The following is an 18859-nucleotide window of genomic DNA, read 5'->3' as shown; positions in this document are numbered from 1 at the left end:
GGTGCCCAAATAAGTTTCCCTTGACCGCTGATAGAACAATATACTTTTTTAATTTCAGAACAATCTCTGCTTGCTGGCAAACGGTGAGTCGAAGAGCTTCCCTGGTATCCCGAAATCTGGGATGGTCCACGGACATATTTTGGTGCACGTTAGCTCAGCAGGTAGTCCTGAGCAAGACACCCCAAACACTTGCCTCATAATTCCATGATTCACTTCGTGCTCAGTTTCACTCGCTCTAAAGTTAGTGTTGCTCACAAACTTTTGCCAAACATCCACTTGTACTTTAATGTGTTTTAGAAACGGTGCCTTCGAGATGAGCTTCATTTAATATTCAGTTATTGCAAAATAAGCTTAACAAGGTTAGATAGGGAAGATAATTAAAACGAAGACCTTGGACTGGAATTGACATTTTGGATCCTTGGAGCTATTTGTGTCTCTGAGTTGTTGAAACACAATTTTTCCTCTCATTGCCTCTTTGTGGTTGGAGTGTTTGAGAACAGTGCTGGCACAAATGACCACATAACTGTAAAAATTGGCACTTTATTGCACCATAATACCAGGCAGACCTGCGGTTATTACCCTCCAAATTATCAGAGAAACACTAAACACTAGTGGGACAAAAATACAAATATACTGTTGCAATTTTGCTTCGCAGAATGTTTGCCCAAAGGGAAGCTGTGGACTGTTTTGCAAGAGATTTTTTAATGAAAAGCTAGGTTGTCACTTGAAACATCATTTTCTAGCTGGAGACAATTCTGTTGCCAATAGGGTTATAGTTTGTTTTGCTCCCTGAAGCAAGAGCAAAATTAATTGAATTGCTCTGAAATGAGAACTTTTTTTCTGCCCTATGTTGACATGGCAGATCTGCTAGCTTGCTGCTAATGCCACAGAAGATGAGAGGAACCTGAGGAGGTCAGTGTTGGTCATTGCAAGGTCCTCTGCAAGTTAAGCCTCCTTCATGACAAGTCAGTCATTGTTAAAGTGAGTCAAGCGGTAGCTCAAGTGGAGTAGAATCTTACAAGTACTTGGATGACAGCGCTTAGATCTCAATAGATCAACCCTGATTGGTCGAAACAAAACGGAAAGCCATACCTTGCTCCTAACTGAAAGTCACTCTTCAGTGTCATTGTATTGTATAATCTGTTCTTCACATTATTAAAGCTGTTCATTAATGTTGTAAGACATTGCCAAACGCATAGTTGAATACCATAAAGGTTCTCTGTTGAAGCAGGTGGGTAGATTCCTCGCTGCTTCTTCTGCTTATTTGGACAACACACTGGCTTGAAGGGAACATAGGCAAATGTGCATGCATGCATTGGAGTGTTTTTCACGAGCCGTCCACTCTTTGTTCCGTCTGTGTGGCTGCACATCAAATCCTACATGTGAGATCATCACAAATGAAAAATGATGCCAGCATCTTTCCCTCTCTGTGTGATGAACAACCGGGATTGCAGTTGTTTATGTATAACATATACTGAAGAAAGTTTTCTTTCCTGTGATGTTCATGGGGATTATCATTACTGAATGAGTAACTGTGTTTAAAAAAGTCATTGAAAAAATAACTCCTGAAAAAATTATGACTGGTTATAGCAGTATATTGACGTTGTTTCCATTCTTCTTCTCTGTTCCTGTGTTCCTGTGGTTTGCCCTGAGGTGGATCATCCTGTGTGGAGGGGCATGGAAGCAGGATTAGAAAAACGTTTTCCTAGAAAAATGTCTTGAATAAATCATGGGTTCACTTAAACCACAAAACAAAACCATGGGTTTTCAGCATTGTGGAGCATTAAAGTTGAACAAGGTGTCGAACATTGTAATGGCACCCCATTCCATGTCATTTGTAGACACTTTAAGTGACTTGCAATGAATCTGCATGTGGTTGCTGTGGACCTCATAGAAGGGTCCAAGCATGGTTCGTCCTCGGGACTCTACCCAGTGAGCTAACCAGTTGTGTTTACACGTCAGGTGCCTCTTAAACCTTTATATTTTGAATCACATAATGAGTAACAACCATCTCCAACTGCAGGTACATGATGCTGATCAACGGAAAAAATGAAGTCTTCATGGTGGACAGGGACAACTCCATTTTCCGCATAGCAAATCTTGAGTTCCCCTTCCGGAAGGATCCTCGCGTCCACTTATCCAACACTCTGTTGGACGGGGTAAGTGTTTTCGTTTCCTTTTGTTTTACTTTCGAGTAGCAGTTTAGTTTCCAAAAACTATTCCTCCTGGTGAGCTCTACACCAGGGAAACACTGTCATTTCAACAACCGAATGAGTTTTTCAACCACAGTAGTGTATTTGTTTTTCTTCCTGCTGTTCTTCAGGGGCGATAAATCAATGTTGGTTCCAGAAATTGTATCAACAAATGTTCCAGTGTCGTCTCAAACCTCTTCTCACTTTGGCTCCAAACTAAACTATCTGTATCTGACGTGCATAAGCTGACTGACATCAGTCGGCAAAAGTCGTTTTTGTACGGTAGTTTATCAAAAATGAAAGGCACGTCCGTGATGACTGGAGTGTGAAAAATATCATCAGGTTGTTTGTGTGTTCGTCCAAGCTCCACCTGGAGGGTTTAGCACTAGAGGTCACTCAGGTCCAGCAGCGAGTCGTATGTGAAAACAGACACGGAAATGACTTCTTTTGTGCTATCAAATTGGTTTGGATTTCCAGGAGCGGAAATGACACATAAGTATTCTGTTTTTGTTTTGCCCAATGTTTTTTTTTTTCTGTGACGGCAATTTTATGCAAAAAGCTCCTTGTCTGCTCATTCACTACGAGCTTTTCGATTGCTCTCAGGTTTGTTTGCCTGGTCCTGATGTTCACCATAAAGCAGGAGTCATTTGTGTTCTAAATTGAGCAATATGACAATGATGTGGGAGGTTAAGTTAGAAATGTGTGAACACATTTGTTCTATCACCCGCCACCTGTCATCTGATAAAAAAATGTAGTGCTGCGGAGAAAAAAAAAAAAAAAAAAAAAATATATATATATATATATATATATAGCTTTATTTGGAATTAAATAAGAACAGGGATCAGGGCTTAAACATGTTTTACATAGAAAATGTCAGTCTGGTTCAGTTTTATTAAAGATTTTGATTACTTTTCCTTTTTGTAGCACTGTTAAATAATGTACAAATAATTATGTTAGTTATTATGTTTATTTAATTATAAACCATAATTGTATAAAATGAAATAAAACATCATTAGACTACAATTCAAATGACCATCTCAAGTGCTTTTTTTTCCCTGAACAATCCCGAAATATTGCAGCAGTTAAGTGTAATTGATGAAGGTTTCGAACTTGAGTAAAAGCGAACTTTCAGTGAGGCCAGACTCGAAGAAGAAATCACAGGTTCAGGTCAGACCGAGGCACCACTCCACACGCCCATATGTAGCTTCCTCTCCACCGGTACCTGTGTTGTTGTTGTTGTTCAGTGATAATGAGCTCGACGTCAGCGTGCGTTCTGACAGAATGTGAATTCCTTCCTCTGGTCACATTAATGCAGTCATGCGTTGTAGTCTGAGCGATGGCTCAGCACGGCAGATGCATAATGAAGGCAGCCTCCTGGACTTGCATCACATATCGCTCCCAAGCTTCTGCTGTGATGTTCTGATAAATGTTCCCCTCCGCACGTGTTGATACTGCAGAAAAACATACAAGATGCAGAGAACATGGTGCTGACCTCCCATGTGTTAACATGCTTAGCATACCATGTCCTCCGTCTGTTGTCTTTGGTTCATCATGAATGTGAAGCAGAAGCCCTCCAGCGACCAGTGGGATTTAACCACAAGCACGTAGCGTACATTAGCACAGCACTGATACATGAATCTCTTCGGTCAGCTGGTGTCTCTCTGGAGGAGCTCAGCCATCCAGTGCTTCTCTGAACCACATTACCTAACTCGCAAAGTTTTCCATGCTTGTTCACCTCTGAATCCATGAGCTCCACCTGAATGTTGGATACACAATAATTTGTTCTCACATTATTATAGCTCTCAAACGATCTTCAGCACGACTGTGAAGGAAGCTCCACAAATTAAGAGAGTACTTCAGGATCTTGGGACTAAGGAAAGCTGTTCAGTCAAGAGATAGTTCAGTTTCAATGTCTAATTCTTAAAACACTCAAGACCACCGACGTCTGCCATGCTTCTCTTTATTGTGTTTATTTGTTTTTTTATCCATTATTCCCTTCATTTATGTTGACTCCATGGTTTGATACCTTTTGAACATCATTGATAACAATGAGCTCAACAGGCAGCAGGTGGCAGGAAGGGGAGGGTCTGAGTGTGTTGAGTTTTGAGAGTACTGAAGATGTAATCATCCGTTTCTTATTCCATCATCAATATTTCCTACAGGTCATTGAAGCCTATTCATCTGTTTTTGAGATATTGTAATGAGCCCTTCTTGGATCAGTAGTGCTGCGTCCAAGTTACAACCACTGATCTTGAATCACTGTCTTTGACAGTCACTGCAAACAGACCTGATGATTTTAAATGTGGAGACAGTAAACTTCTGTCTCACCCACACATTTGACTGGAAGCGTTTCAAACTAAATTTCCATTTGAAACGCCGGGAAAGTCTCTTCCGTCATGACTGTTTTTCTGCCACTGGCCGTAAATATCAACACACAGTCAGACTGCCACTGAAACCTCAGAGGTGCTACAGACATCCCCACAAGAAACTTCCTGGAGTGAGTAAGTTTCAGAATCCCTTACCTGCAGCACTGAGCATCGTAGCGCTTTTCATCATGAGGAATAATCTTTGTGAAGTAGAGCTTTAATCTTAAGAGTACACCAGCATCGATCCGTGGTCACTATAATGTGAGATTGTGTAACGGTTCGTGCGCCTGCCGAGCACTGACTTCTCAACTCGATGCATAATAGATGTATACAGCTATTTCTGCTTAGTGTCCCTCTTTTCCAAACCCATCTCTCCTTTCTTCCCGCCTTGATTCCCCAGCTGTTGCTGCTGCTGCCTCTTAGAACAGGCTGCCCCTCAAGAGTTCTCCCTCTGGCCACTCTTGCTTCTTGTTGAGACCTGTTGCTGTAGCTATGAAATGCTGAGAATATATGCTCACATGCCTTGTTGTGTGGGGTCTCCTGCTAGAGTAAAAGGCTTTCAACAGTGACCCGTGTTGGAAGGTCATCCACTCTGATATTGACTTGGTCCCACATTTGTCACAGATAGTTGTTAGCATGTTAGCGGAAAGAGGTTGTAGGTTCTGTTTATGTCCATCTTTCATGCTCAGTTTTTACTCCTAGTGATGCAGGGAATCAAGTCGTCACTGTCAGGCTTTGTACAACGGCTGTGGTGTTGTGTGATGGAACGTCTGAGTGAGACCAAAGGGCTCCTGTTTAATGGAGAAATTCTCTCAGTCTCAGCATGTTCCTGGTTTCAATGTATGTCTTTTGTTTGTGCAATAAAGAAACATTGTGTTAAACAATGTTAAGAGATGCAGTAACCATGGTTGCAGTTCACCTTTCATGTCCTTTTATGTCCAGACATTTATTTGGTTGTATAGCATGGAATAATTTGCTTGATTACACAATTCAAAATGAGGGTTTTTCATTATTTTTCACCTTGAAATTAACCCATTTCACCTGTGGAATAATTGCAGTGTAAATGAAAATAAAATACATATAACCTCTGCGATAATTAAGGGATGTTTTCACTTTTTGAACAATCAGACCTCTTTTTTTATTTATTTTTCAGCTATGTTGTGTGCGCTATATTTTTTATTTAAAGCAACTTCTATTTATCAGGTCTTTTTTTTATATCAAGAAAGTGAGGTTAGAAAGTAAGACGTCTTATTTGAAAATATAAATACAGTCTGCTTAATATATTCTGTTTCTAATTCCGATTTATTGAGTTGCGCTTAATCATTTTCAAATCAAATTCTCAAGCATTTTAGGAAAACCCAAGGTCGATTCTGCTCTTGTTCTTTCTACATCCTTTGCTTGTGGGTGAAGCTCTTCCCATGCTTTTATAGCGAGCATCTCTTTTGTGCTTCCCTGCAGCTCTTGACCCAACGCTTGTTCTTATCTCTGCAGGAGATGATCATCGACAAGGTGAACGGGCAGCCCGTCCCCCGCTATTTGATATACGACATCATCAAATTCAACGTGAGTGCTTATTCTATTTCTGTGACCTTTGCTAGCTGGAAATCTGCCGGAACAAAGATGCCAGCAGGAGAAACTGACATGTTACTTGTGTGGTTTTTTTACCTCTGTGGTCTCTATGTGCCTGTCCTTGTCAGAATTGATCAACGCGGTGGGCGTGTATCTTTAACCTTTCATTCGGTCGGCCAAGGATGTTTTTCTGGAAGAAAACGTGACAAGAACTTTAGTTCCTTGAAGGCTGAGCTGTTTACAGCTCCCAACCAAACAGCAATCAAGTCGGCTTGCATGCAAAGGGGAACATGCGGCTCACCCAGTAGCCAGTCACGTAGCAGGTCTCCCTGGAGCATGACCTTCACCACAGTGGAGGCAAACATTGTTCAACCCATGCTGTTATTCCCTCCAACTCCGAGGAACTGAAGCAGACATCACATTGAAGGTTTCTTAATATGTGATCATGAAATATGAAATTGTCTCTTCTCTCTAGTTCTGCCTGAATATAATTGACTGATGGTGAGATCTGACAGTTATCTAAAACTGCCTTGGAGTCGTAGCTCCAATCCTTGTCTTGAGGTCAAATCTCAATTCAATCGATTTGTATTCCAAAGAGGTTGTGACTGTGAAATGTTTTTTTTATGTCCTTGAGTCAATCCTGGAATCAAATTGAGTGTTGCAGGCAAATGAGGGGTTGTTAAAGTTTTAGCACCTGTGTGGACGGGTGCGTTTCTGCGATCCCTTCACTTTGATGAGCTCCTTTGTCAATGCAGCCTCAGGTCCACATTATACAGGACTGTTAATTGCTTACACAATCCCAAACAGAAAATGAAACCATCCCCTGTGCCACTCTCTTCCGTGGTGACAAATGGGCTCAAAAGTTTTTGCCCTCGGCGAAGCAAGAGATGTGTCTGCCTGACTGCAGAGAGAGCACTCTGTTTCAAATGGGAGGAAACTTCAGTCTTCATGTGTCGCCCCCTCCATTCATTGATCATGGGATCCACGAGCAGCTCAATACAAACGCCAGCGATGCAGGACCACGGTTGTTAGCTGCTGCAGATGTTAGCGGCGCCACATGACTTCCCTAAGCCTTTAGCTTAAACACTTCAGCATTGATCCAGGCAAGCCATTATTAGTCATCTATACTACCTGATTCGGTCTGCTCTCTGGCACGGAGGGTCCATCCTGGGACTTGGGGTGACTGCAGAGAAGAACGCAGAATGTAACAATGTAGTCCAGCGTCTAATCTGGCACCTGAGTGGTAAGGAAAGCGCCCCAAAGCACCATGACTAATTAACTTTCAACACGTGGCTTCATTGAATATTCTATCCGACGGCAACTCCCTTAGGGCGTGCCAATTGGTAAGCGCCATTGCTTTCTCACTTTGGTAATGAACTGTTGGTCAGCTCATTAGTAAGTTGACTGAAGGGACAAGCTCCCAGAAACACTTTGGTCTTCAGCCTGAGCAACCAGAATTAGCTCAGCTGCTGCGAGGTACTTGGACATGATGTTTGGAAGTCATCCGGTTGCCTTCCTCGTTCCCTTTCCTGGTTTATGCTCGAGTTCAGTGCTTGACAAATTTTCCAGTTCATTCATGTCCAGACTTGGTTTATCCAGGTAGACTCAACTTTGAGTGGCTTCACGTATCCAGCAGATGACTGTTGAATGGACATGCATTAGATGTGCCATCATATTTTTGATCCGCATGACCGGAGGCCTTTACTGGCTGCCAGTGAAGTCAAACAACATTAGAAGATAGGGAACGCTAGCATGGGCAGCTCTACAGGTGTCGGAGCTTTTTCTCTTCTGTTCTACCTGGACCAGTATGTTCTGGCAGACTGGTGTCACTATAAAAAGCTCATATCTATTCCCTTTAACTTTTCGTGGAGGCGATCTGCCACGATCGAGCCACACATCACCGCTCACACCTGTTGCTGACCAAGTCGATAGGCTGTTTAATTAAAAGTCAACCGGAATAAAACTTTTTTTCTGGTGAGGTTGTTTTTATCGACTTCAGCTCTACTTTCTGCTCGGGAAGCTTGTGTGTGCGTGCGCAAGACTGACCTAAGAATAGTACCTCGGCTGCATCACCCCTTTAAGAACTATCCTCCGGTGACTCACCATGGCTCCAGATCAACCGTCATACGACAGTTCTTGCAATCTGTGCCGCTGCTGCGCACGGATCCCTCCGTCTCACCAATGTGAGAATTGATTCGGCACCATCAAGTCGATAGAAGCGCTGGGGCTCAGGTGTTGTTGTCCTCTGCTGGATGAGAATCGACACAAGCTAAAACTCACCACAGTTGCTTTGCTGCCTGGATTGCTCTCAACTTTTTAAAACATTTTTTTAATCAATCATCATAGATGGAATGTTGTGTACTTAACCAGACAAAGGCTGAATAGAAAGTGCTCAACAGGATCTAGCTGCAAAACTATTTGCTTTTATAATAAGGAACATGTTGCACCCCAAGAGTCGTGATTGGCAATTTTTTCCCCTCATTCACTTATGTAAATAAGTTTTATTTTGCTTTGTTTTTTTCTGATTTTCCGACTTTTTATTCAACGCTGGTGCTGTTGACTGTTTGTACCAATGATTCTCAGAGATAAGTTCCTGGCGTCTTGCCTCCGGTGCGGCCCGAGTTGAGGGACTAGAAAATGGTGACAGCAGAATACCTGAACAAAAACGACACCCTTCAGTCAACACAAAACTCCTTCTCCAGCGGTGTTTTATATTCACAGTCTATTGATTTCTACATTGTGTATAGTCCCGTAGTATGTAATTTGAAGCTCAAAATATGAAAGTTATATTGATTTTCAACTCCTGTGCAGCTGGTGTGGACAACACATGCCCTGAATCATCTTCAGTTACATCTTGCGCTGCCCGTATGACACGACAGGCAGATGGTGCAGAGTGCGTGGGACAACAATACAAGCTGTTGCTGCAGGCAAATGTTTGCTTTTGCAGTCTCTATAGAAATTCGGCATCAAAAGTTGTCAGGAGTCATTTTTGAGCCCCGGCTTTCATCATTCCTTCTCAATATGCATCCGTCCATTTTGCCATTGTCGCGGGGGCAGCAGCTGCAGTAATGAAGGTCAGATAGCGATGGGCTGATGAGGCTTCATGAGACAGTGCCCAATAGAGGGCAGTCTTGGTTTAAAATTGATCTGAGGTTTCATTGAAATGGTTGTTCAATGTTCAAAGTTTCAAGACTGTGAGGGCCCTGTAGTGGTCTCTGAAAATGAGGACACTGTTTCATCAAAGGTCATTGTCCCCTTAATAGGCTCACACTCCTAACCAGAAAACCAGTCCAGGAATCAAATACCAAGATGTTCATAGGTCAACTGAGAGAGATCCTCGCTCCACATGTCCTGGGTTTGCCTGAGAGCCTCCTCCCTGTCGAGCACCTAACGAGGGTGGCATGTGCGAAACACCTCCCTCAGAGGAGCAGTGGCTCATTTGAAGTCCCTCCTGGATGGCTGATTTTCTTCTGCATGCATCTGCGGCCTTGTCCTGTCGGTCTCAGCTGGTGACAGTAAAACCCACCAGTCAGTGGGAGAGCTTCGTCTGTGATGTCCATGACAGACTGATGAAGATCAAGTCGAGTCTCTCCTGCATTGCCGTGCTTCTCAGTGCAATTACTGGACTGTACTTATCTCGTGGTCACTTCCAAAGCGTGTGACCTCAGGCGACAGTCAGCAAGGAAAAATTGCTGTCATAAAAGCAGACATTAAAAGGTTCCTGATGTCTCGTAATTGAGTTACCATGCCTCAGTGTTAACTAATTAACTGTTTATCACAGGACTGTTGGTATTTCCTCTCACAGCAGTCTTTTATTTTGCCTGGTTTTTATGTTATTTGCTGAAATCTCATGCTGCAAAACTGGATATCATTGCTGACATTTACTTCTAAAGCTTGTGAAATACTAAAAGGCTGACCCTTTCTCCAAAATGCCTGATATTACTCCCTATGCCAACAAATTGTTTTTATGCCTAGTGGCTCAGAAAATTCCTTTTTTTTTTCATCCTTCCGTCTGGTATTACCAATGAACGTCAGCGCTGTTGCTCAGCTTTCTTGCTATGATTAGTTGTGAAAATGTATGAAATGTCAAACTGTTGCCGTTAGTTTTGTGTCCCATCTGGCTGACTTTCATAGCTGTTTTTTGTGCGTGATTCATGATTCAGTGAGCCAGGAATCTCAATTTTAGTGTCATTTTAGGTGAGGCTGACTATTGAACAGAAATGTTTTGACCAACACTTGATTTTTTTTTTATCATCTACTACAGTTTTAAAGTTTCAGCTGTGTCTGAGGAATGAAACCCTGCTTTATTTTTCTCATTAAGAGGCTTTAGAGGCTGCTGCTGCTTGAACACTGATCACCTCCATCTTTGGAGCCTTTTAGATCGTCTTCTTAGAAACCATTAAGACCAGCAGTCGTACATTGTGGTGTATTAGTGAGACAAATTTGGCTGTTTTCATGGTAGAAGTGCGGCTTGAAGGTTCTGCAGAATTAGCACCTTTATATGGCAGTGTGGTTTTCCAAGCCTTTTAAAGCCCCAGGAAGTCATTTGATAAACCACAACGACTGGGTCCTGGCAGTGGTGAAAGGTTTTTTTTTACATTGCATTAGGAAGGAACAGGATGGAACCAGGTGTCACTGCTTTCTGGTTCATCCAAAGTCCAGCCACCAGAATCCCTTCTTGCTTGTTTCAACTGCTGATTCCTGCGGTGACAAAGTAGTGCGGACATTCAGGAGTCAAGTGTTCCTTGGTCCCTCTGGGCGGTGGGGCTGATAGGCTGACTGGTCCGTGGATACCCTGGGATAGAATGTAAGTTGTTGGGTTTGACTCTGGACCTTTCCAGGAACATCTGCACAATTAGATTACCGCTGTGGACCAAGCAGTACAATGTACAAATATTGTACCGACAAGGGACAAAAGTTTGAAGACAGCAATGTACACATTTTGACTTGAGCCATGGGGCTCAATTATATGGTCTTCTCAGCTTTCTGAACATTATTTCTGTCCCATATGGGACTAAACATCGTCATGTGGTCCCAAAGTCCGAGTTTTACAGAGGACTGCAGGCCATCTTCTTTCTGCTGTAACATTCTGGTCAATCTTTTTCAAAGGTAAATTAACAACGCCAAGAGGGACCAGAACATCAACAGGGGCCTGAATCACTAAGTACTCAGCAGAGTGGCATTTCCAAGTTTCAGTTGTGCATGCCGAGGTGCTCTTGTCTCCTGATGTACTCTTGTACGGCACTGGTATATTTCAAGGGTTTGATATTTCAGTATCGTCTACCTCTATATCACACCAATAATTTCAGCTGTCCACTATCTGGACGCTTAACTTCACGAAACGATGAACTGATCTTCTGAAAACACATCCAACCAGATCACCACATCTACCCTTGCGCCAACAAATCAGTTTTTTTTTTCACACCGGTGAGGTGCTGGGCGTCACATCGCAACACCTATAATTTATTAATTATATACTGTAATTAATAATCTACTACACATTTTAGCAAGTCTTCTCCTCAAGATGAAAGAGGGAAAGCAATTCTGGTGCTCACGGTGAATGGCACACACTGAATTCGTGTGAATTATGTGCGACAACGTTCATTGCACAGTGGTAAACTCAGTGGCGTTTACTCACTGGTGCTATAATAGGAAACACACTAGCTGGAGAGAAGAATGTGCGATGCTAAAATGGGCTGCTAACAAACTATCAAATGCTAGCAAAGAAATTCCTTACAAGGTCACTTGAGATAATGACTTAACTGTCAGTAGCAGTTATGTGAAATAAGCTTTTGTTTTCCTGTGTGTTACAGGGTCAGCCTGTCGGCTTGTGTGATTTCAACACCCGGTTGTTATGCATAGAAAAGGAGATCATCACTCCCCGGAAGGAAATGATGAAGACTGGACAAATCGACAAAACCAAGGAGCCTTTCAGTGTCCGCAACAAGCCTTTCTTTGACATCCATGCTTCCCGCAAGGTATTTCATTCCTCTTTGTTTTTGTGCTTCTTCAACACGAGCGGACAAATACTGATGACCCAAAAGTGTTCCCGCCTTTGAGTCACCAATGTTTCCTCCAGGGAAGACTAGTCTGGAGCAATTTAAAGCTGCACATGCCTGGAATAGGAAGTGGGACAGATTGTCGGTTTTTAATGTCTCCTTCCAACTGGGACATTTTCAGGCCATTGTGGTGGAGTAATCCCCCCCACCTGTTCTGCTCCCAGCGTGATGTTGCCAGAGAAGCAACTTCAAAGAAAACCATGTTTGCAAAGAAGCAATGACCCTATTACGACCCCCTGAAAAAGGGCAAAATTGCCTTTGAGCAACACATTTGTGCTGATTCTAAATGGACTTCTCGCCTCAGCACTTTCTTTACCGTGTTACTGGTGAGTGTGAGTGATGATCACAACTCCTCTGTTCATGTAACGTGCATGTAATATAAATGCATGCACACGTCTGCGTGGGAATTGTGCATGGAAGGAGTACTAAGTGAAAGGTAACCTTGTCCTGTATTTCATCATTCTCTTTGTGAGGTTTTAGCTGTTAATGGTGGTTACGACATTAGGATCTAGTTTTCAGTTAATTCTTTTCAGGTCAGTGTCAATTAACAAGTAATTTGAGACCTAAAATTGGATGTTCTTCAAATCAGAGCATTGAATGTGAGCGCATACATTTTGTGCTGCTTTCCTGTAAATTCTGGACTATGGAGTGCATCGAAATATAAACTGTATCCACTAAAATTATGAGGGGAAATGGATTTTGTTCATGCTTAAGGAGCATGGGGGATAAGCCGCGGTTGCAGCGGTGGTGTCTGCACCGTAGAAAGGTCAGTGTTCGCCGTTTTTGGCCGTGTAAATTATTTCATTGGTTTGGTGTGACAAGGCTCAATATTTTGGCGCCATGCAGCTTGTTTGCCCATAGAAATCCATATGTTTGCCTGTTTGCTGTATAAGCCAGACAGTTCAGATGTGGTTGCTGGAGGCGCTGTCGCCGGCATGGGCTTGGTTCGATTCCAGTTCATGGTGCTGCTTTGTGAGGCAGGTATTGTTGCTTGTGAGTCACGAAGAGGATACATTTCACAATACTTAATCATTGTCTTATTGATCTGGTTCTGTTCATAAAGTCATGAGAAATTGCGGTGTTTCCGCAACATGAAAGCAATCGTGGCGCACCACCGTGAGAGAGTGGGGCTACCTTGAAGATCAAGAACAATCTTTTTTTAAGATGTCTAGTTACGTTTAAAGTTCTGGTCTTCTTTTTTTTGTTGCCTCTTCATGAATCTCATTTCATAGTTTGGGCTGCTGTTGATGACTGATGTGACTATCAGTTGTCGAAGAGGCCAACTTGAGGGATATAAGTTGTTGTCAGAATTATCATTGTGCTCTTAAATTTGCATGGAGTGCAGGGACCAATTAGCTCTTTCCAAAGGATCTGGCTGTGCATTTGCATAAAGATGAAACCTTATCTGCCTTCCAGAGTACTGTCACACATCTGTCCGCCTGGATGACTGAGCTGCGTCTATGTGCATTTTTTTTGCAATGACAATCTCCTTATGAATATGTAAGCTGTCATCCATCAATGATCAAATAAGGCTCTCTTCTTTAATTGGATGCATTTCAGTTCAATTGGTGGTAGTTTTTCTGCATTTTCTCTGTAGAATCCCTTTGTAATTGTTCTAATAAAAAACCTCATCCAAGATCATTGGTCGATCTCCAGCCAGAGGGTGGTGGAGCTTCAATTTGGTAAAAAAAAGCCGTTAAGCCATCCTCAAAGACGTGCAGGTCTGTGAGAGGCATGAGCGCAATTAAATTGATGTTTGTCTCCAGCCAAGATCAATAGAAAGTCTTGACTCTCGTGCGCTCACTGAGGATCAAAGTCTCGGATTGAACGCTTCCTTTCCTTGGTTCTAAACTCTGTAGTGCTCAAATAGTTTTCCCCCTTTGATGATCCTTTCCAGTGGAAGTCACATGTCGGATATCCGCTCCTCATCATTTAAGGGTCTTGTTGATGAAGATATTCTTGAAATGAAGTCACAGAAACATTCCTGACTGCCCCATTGTGTCGTCAACCCGCCATCTGCTCCCTGTACAGTCATATCACTGTTGTGTGCGACATTAATAAGGGGCGACTGGAATCCAGCTCATTAATTCATAGCGGCACAACCCTCCACTTCATGGCGTATTGACCACAGATTCTTATTAGGGGTATTTCAGTAACAGGGACTGTCACTGTGTGAGGACTTTTGTCTGGGCTGCTGTTTTCCATCACATTCGTGCACGTCCTTCCCACCAAATAGGACCATTTATACCATTTGCACTTCCCTCGGTTATCTAACAAAGCCCCGCTTAAACATCCTGGGGCAAGACGTTTTTGGAAAGTCCCTTTTCGTCTACGTTAAACAGGCGTGACTGGTAAACTATATGGTGAAGAAGAAGGCTTTTGTTTCTTTAATTACGTTTTTTGCACTTGGGCATTTGACAGATGACTCGATGCATTTTTCTGTTTCAGTTCTTTTGCTGTATTAAGTATTTCGTATGATGCCTCTCAAGTGCAATACACAACAAAAGCACGACCAAATTGCAAACAAGACAGAAAACACACGAGAAATTTAAAGGACAAGAGCAGGTGTCGTGGTTGAAAGCATATTCTGTGTGGCCAAAATCACAAGTCTTCCCTAAAAAACACACATGATGTGATGATCTGTTACCCAATTGGGTAACAGACTGAAAAGGAGAACTGTATCACCCGATTCATAGAAATGTGTTGTGCTACTGGGTTAGCAAAGAGCCCAGGCTAAGGCGGCCAGTGAAGCGCATCCCACTACTGTACAAAATGCCCACTTGAGTTTGGGAAAAAAAGACTTATCTCAAGTCTGCATTCAAATCCAAAAACGGCGTTTGTTGGACTATGATTTGTGTGTGGGTAAAATAGTGTTTATACTGCTACAGGATCCTACTTTCTTTTGGTGCAAACCACACTCCGCCTTTATGGAGGTGTTGCTGCATCGTTTGGTAAAATGTTAACGTTATCCCCCTCTAACAATGTCTAGAGATATTTTTAGCTTGAACGCATGCAAGTGTTGAATAATTGAAGAGAGTGATGGAGCAAGGAGGCAAATGTGAACGCTGAATTCATTCAGTCGTGATGTGGCGATGCTAACATGCCCTTCTTTGATTTCATATTCAGTCTATACATGTAGATTCTGTTCCATCTTGTCAACTTTTGACAGACCTGAGGTCATTGGTGGAGAGACCGGGAGCAGGGGGATCTGGGAGTTCTTTGATGCCGCTGACCTCACCTGCTGTCTGAAATTCAGCAGCAGCCTCTGAGGATTTCATAGCCGCAGACATTGGACCTTACGTCATTCAATCCTTTCTGAGGTTTTATCCAGACTGTGTGTGTAGTCACTGCGATGGAATAAAGATCTCAAGGTCAAGCCAGTATTATCATAGTATGCATGCCAATATGGCCACAATTGATGTGCATTTTCTTAGTGAATTCTTGCTTTGTGTCTGTTGAGACACCTTTAAATTCTCCTATTTAAATATCTATCAGTCACTTTGTTAAATCTCCCAACTGGAGGACCCTAAGTATGTGCAGGTTTTTCCAGAAATAAAAGTTGGCTCCGAATCATGCCACTGATGAAGCTGTAGAAGACCTCTAGTTCAGGAGCTCTTAATGGAATATGGTACATTTTCTAGATGGTTTTGCATGTTCTGCATACAAATGACTCATCTCTATTCGTACTCATCTTGAAATCAACATTTTTTATGGTATTGTAAATAACTTGGGTACTATGGGTTTTAATCCCGCCCATTTTCTTCTCAAGGAAAATGTGATTTAGCGAACCAGTGCAATCTCTGTTTGTTGCTGGAGAATGCTCTTGGAAAAGTTAGTATAGTATAAGAATAGTGGGTGTAATGAAAGTACAACTCAGTTTTTAGAGTAGCACCTTTACTGATTCAATAACTAGAGAAGACGGAACTGTTGGAGATAAAAAAGAAGAGAATCTGTTAACTGGTCTGCACCTTCATAAACTTTAATATCCTTCGCTCATTTATCATCCCAGAAGAAATTAACTCTGAATAAAGTTTCCCAACGTATGATTGGTATCTCGGTTTGACCGCGAGACATCACCTTTGCAGGCAGCATTCCCCACAATTTCATACTCTCTCGGGTGTAAAAGAATTTTATTACTCTGCTGTGGAAATGAAATACCCCCGTGGGCTGAGATTGCAGCAGCTCAGGGTCCTAAAAAGTGGTTATGTGCAGGAGATGCTTTAGTGAGATTGGACCCTGATCGGGAGTAGATGCTGGTTTGGTTTATGAAGTAGAAGCCACTATCATGACTGTTGTTGTAAATGGAATGTCACAGATGTCCTCGTGCTCCAGCTTGGTCAGTTTGGTGACTCCAAAAACAAGACCATTCAGGTTAAAAAAAGAGTAGCTTTTCCTCACGATCATGTCTTTCCAGGTTCCATGGATGAGGTGTTGAAGTCCCCCATCCGAAAAACTGAGTCACTTTCCAGTACTCTAAAAAGAGGCATAACGCTACCCTTTGATGCCAACCCTGATTTGTGTATAAGGGCACTCAAATGTGAACAACATGGGAGTAAGCCTAGGAGGGGCATTTCTAATGGGGTGAGTCCCTGGCTACTACTAGATCAATGATCCCAACTGGATATGTTGGGGCAGGACTGGTTTTGATTGTCCCCAAAACATTCAGAAACTTGAACTATGGTATACCTGTCTGGATGCCCGAGGTTCCTCTGGTAGGTCTCCTACGTGCACAATAAACAAGCAGCAAACTGATACGAGATCTTGGAGCTGCATGGTGATGTACCTGTGGCTTCACACCTGGCTCCATGCTGGAGGACAAATCCATCTTTTCCCCAGACAATACCATAATACTGGGGTTGTTATCCACTTCATGATACAGTCGTCTTGGGGCTTTCAGTATGGCCCTCTCCAGCCCTGGGCAGGAGTGCCAGTTTGCTTGTTTTGATTTAACATTAAGGTACAAAGCCTGTAAATGGTGTGCTGAATCATAGAGAAATAAAAACTAGACACATGGTCATGGTTAGGTAGAAGGTCTTTCGTGCATCACAGCTGGATTGCCTGATCGTGTCCTTCTCTCGACCTCATGCATCAGGCGTCCTGTGCATCTGTCAGCGGGAGTTCATTTTAACAAAGATGGAAGAAAGAAGCAGTTCCCTAACAGTGCTGCTCATTAGACGAGAGCTGTCAGGCTGCAGGTTCTCTGACTGACCTCGCACCTCTTCCGTCTCCACCTCACTTGTCTGACGTGAAACAGCAGAATCCTGCATCGTCAGGGACGAGTCGCTTCTGTTGACAAATCCTAATGCCGTAATTGGTTGCAAACAAGTTTGTGTTGGGTTTAGAGGCTCCAGAGTCGTCCTCTTCTCTCCCTGTTGCTCCTGTTCGTACGCTGTCGTACGTCGTTGAATCACAGGAAAAGGCAACTTCCATTTTCACTGCATCCACAGGCACCCACTCATGCAGGATAGGTTGTATAACAGCGTCTCACGTGACTGTGTGATGTTTACCTCAGTGGCTTCCTTTCCTCCCCTGATTATGCAACATGTGAAGATTGGTCCGCATCCATACAGTAAAGGTCACGTTGACGGTGTCTGTGGAACTGTTGTGCACAGCAACTCTTGTTTGCTCTGCTCCCCTGCTCTGGCTGAGCCTGTGAGCCAGCAGGAGGACGATGATGTGCATCCTCTGCGTCTTGTTGGCAGGTGGCTGCCTTCAGATGTTGAACAACAGCCTCATGCCTCTTTCTCATCTGACATCTGTTGTTTTGGTTTGACCTGGAGTGATGTGTTGACGCACTCACCTCAACTCCTCCAAACAATTGGTCCCTCTGTCTCTGGTTGGTGTCTCGTCAACATGGTGTGTGTGGTGGGGAATGCCAACGACTGGTCCTGTATTTGACTACAGAGTTGAGTGTATCAGAGAGAGAGATGTCTGTCTCCTTGCTTAGGTCTTAAGTATGGAATTTTGAAACATGGTTTTCTCTGACTGAGACTGAAGACACATAGTGGTGACACATAGTCCCGGACTGGGTTACCAGTCTTCTGCAGCCATTGTGTCCAGCTCTTTGTTAAATTCTAAAATCTCAGATATTAATTCTGACTTACATACTGGCTTTTAGTGTGTACTGAGGCATGATGTAGAAGAATGAAGTAAAATGGAAGTCATGAGCTGAAGAGAAGCAACACACCTCGTCCTTCACTCCTGAACTGCTGGGAGATATTCTGGGCTGTAAATGATTCATAACCATCCAGTTCAGTTTTGAACAGATCCTCCTGGTTGTCGTCGGGTGTGTCGGCACTGATCCATAAATCGGAGCCTCCACTGCAGCTCCCTGGGGTTCGGCTGAGAGGATGAATTTTGATGCTTTATTTTTTGTAATCTTCTTAATGTCATGGCTGTGAATGTTGGCAAAAGTTATTCACTAATCCTCACACCTGTACGCTTCACAGCAGGTTCTAATATTCGCCCCATAATTCAATTTCATGCTGCGCCCTGCGCCGTCTCTGCTGACATCACTCGCTCGTCGTCGTGTGGAAAATCCAATCTTCATGACTTTTTGCGGGGATGACGCAACCCGGTTGAATCAAAAACCTTTTTTTTCTGGAGTCATTTACTTCTCCAGACTGCTTAACCTTGTTTGACTCGCAGTCCTGCCGATGGTTCGGCCCTCGCA

At 43.0% G+C, this 18859-nt stretch overlaps 1 protein-coding gene across 1 annotated transcript in view; it reads left to right on the top strand.

Moving 5' to 3' along the window:
- rngtt (RNA guanylyltransferase and 5'-phosphatase) overlaps positions 1-18859 on the top strand; it is a 71149-nt gene that overhangs the window by 16687 nt on the left and 35603 nt on the right. Inside the window, exons 9-11 of the mRNA XM_053880276.1 lie at positions 2024-2159; positions 6050-6121; positions 11941-12105. Of these exons, the coding sequence (XP_053736251.1) occupies positions 2024-2159; positions 6050-6121; positions 11941-12105 (373 nt within the window). The remainder of the gene's footprint in view (positions 1-2023; positions 2160-6049; positions 6122-11940; positions 12106-18859) is intronic.

Source organism: Synchiropus splendidus, chromosome 12 (assembly GCF_027744825.2).
Source record: "Synchiropus splendidus isolate RoL2022-P1 chromosome 12, RoL_Sspl_1.0, whole genome shotgun sequence".
Taxonomy (NCBI): Eukaryota; Metazoa; Chordata; class Actinopteri; order Syngnathiformes; family Callionymidae; genus Synchiropus; species Synchiropus splendidus.
The sequence above is the reverse complement of the archived record's forward strand: the minus strand, read 5'-3'. Positions and strand labels throughout refer to the sequence as shown.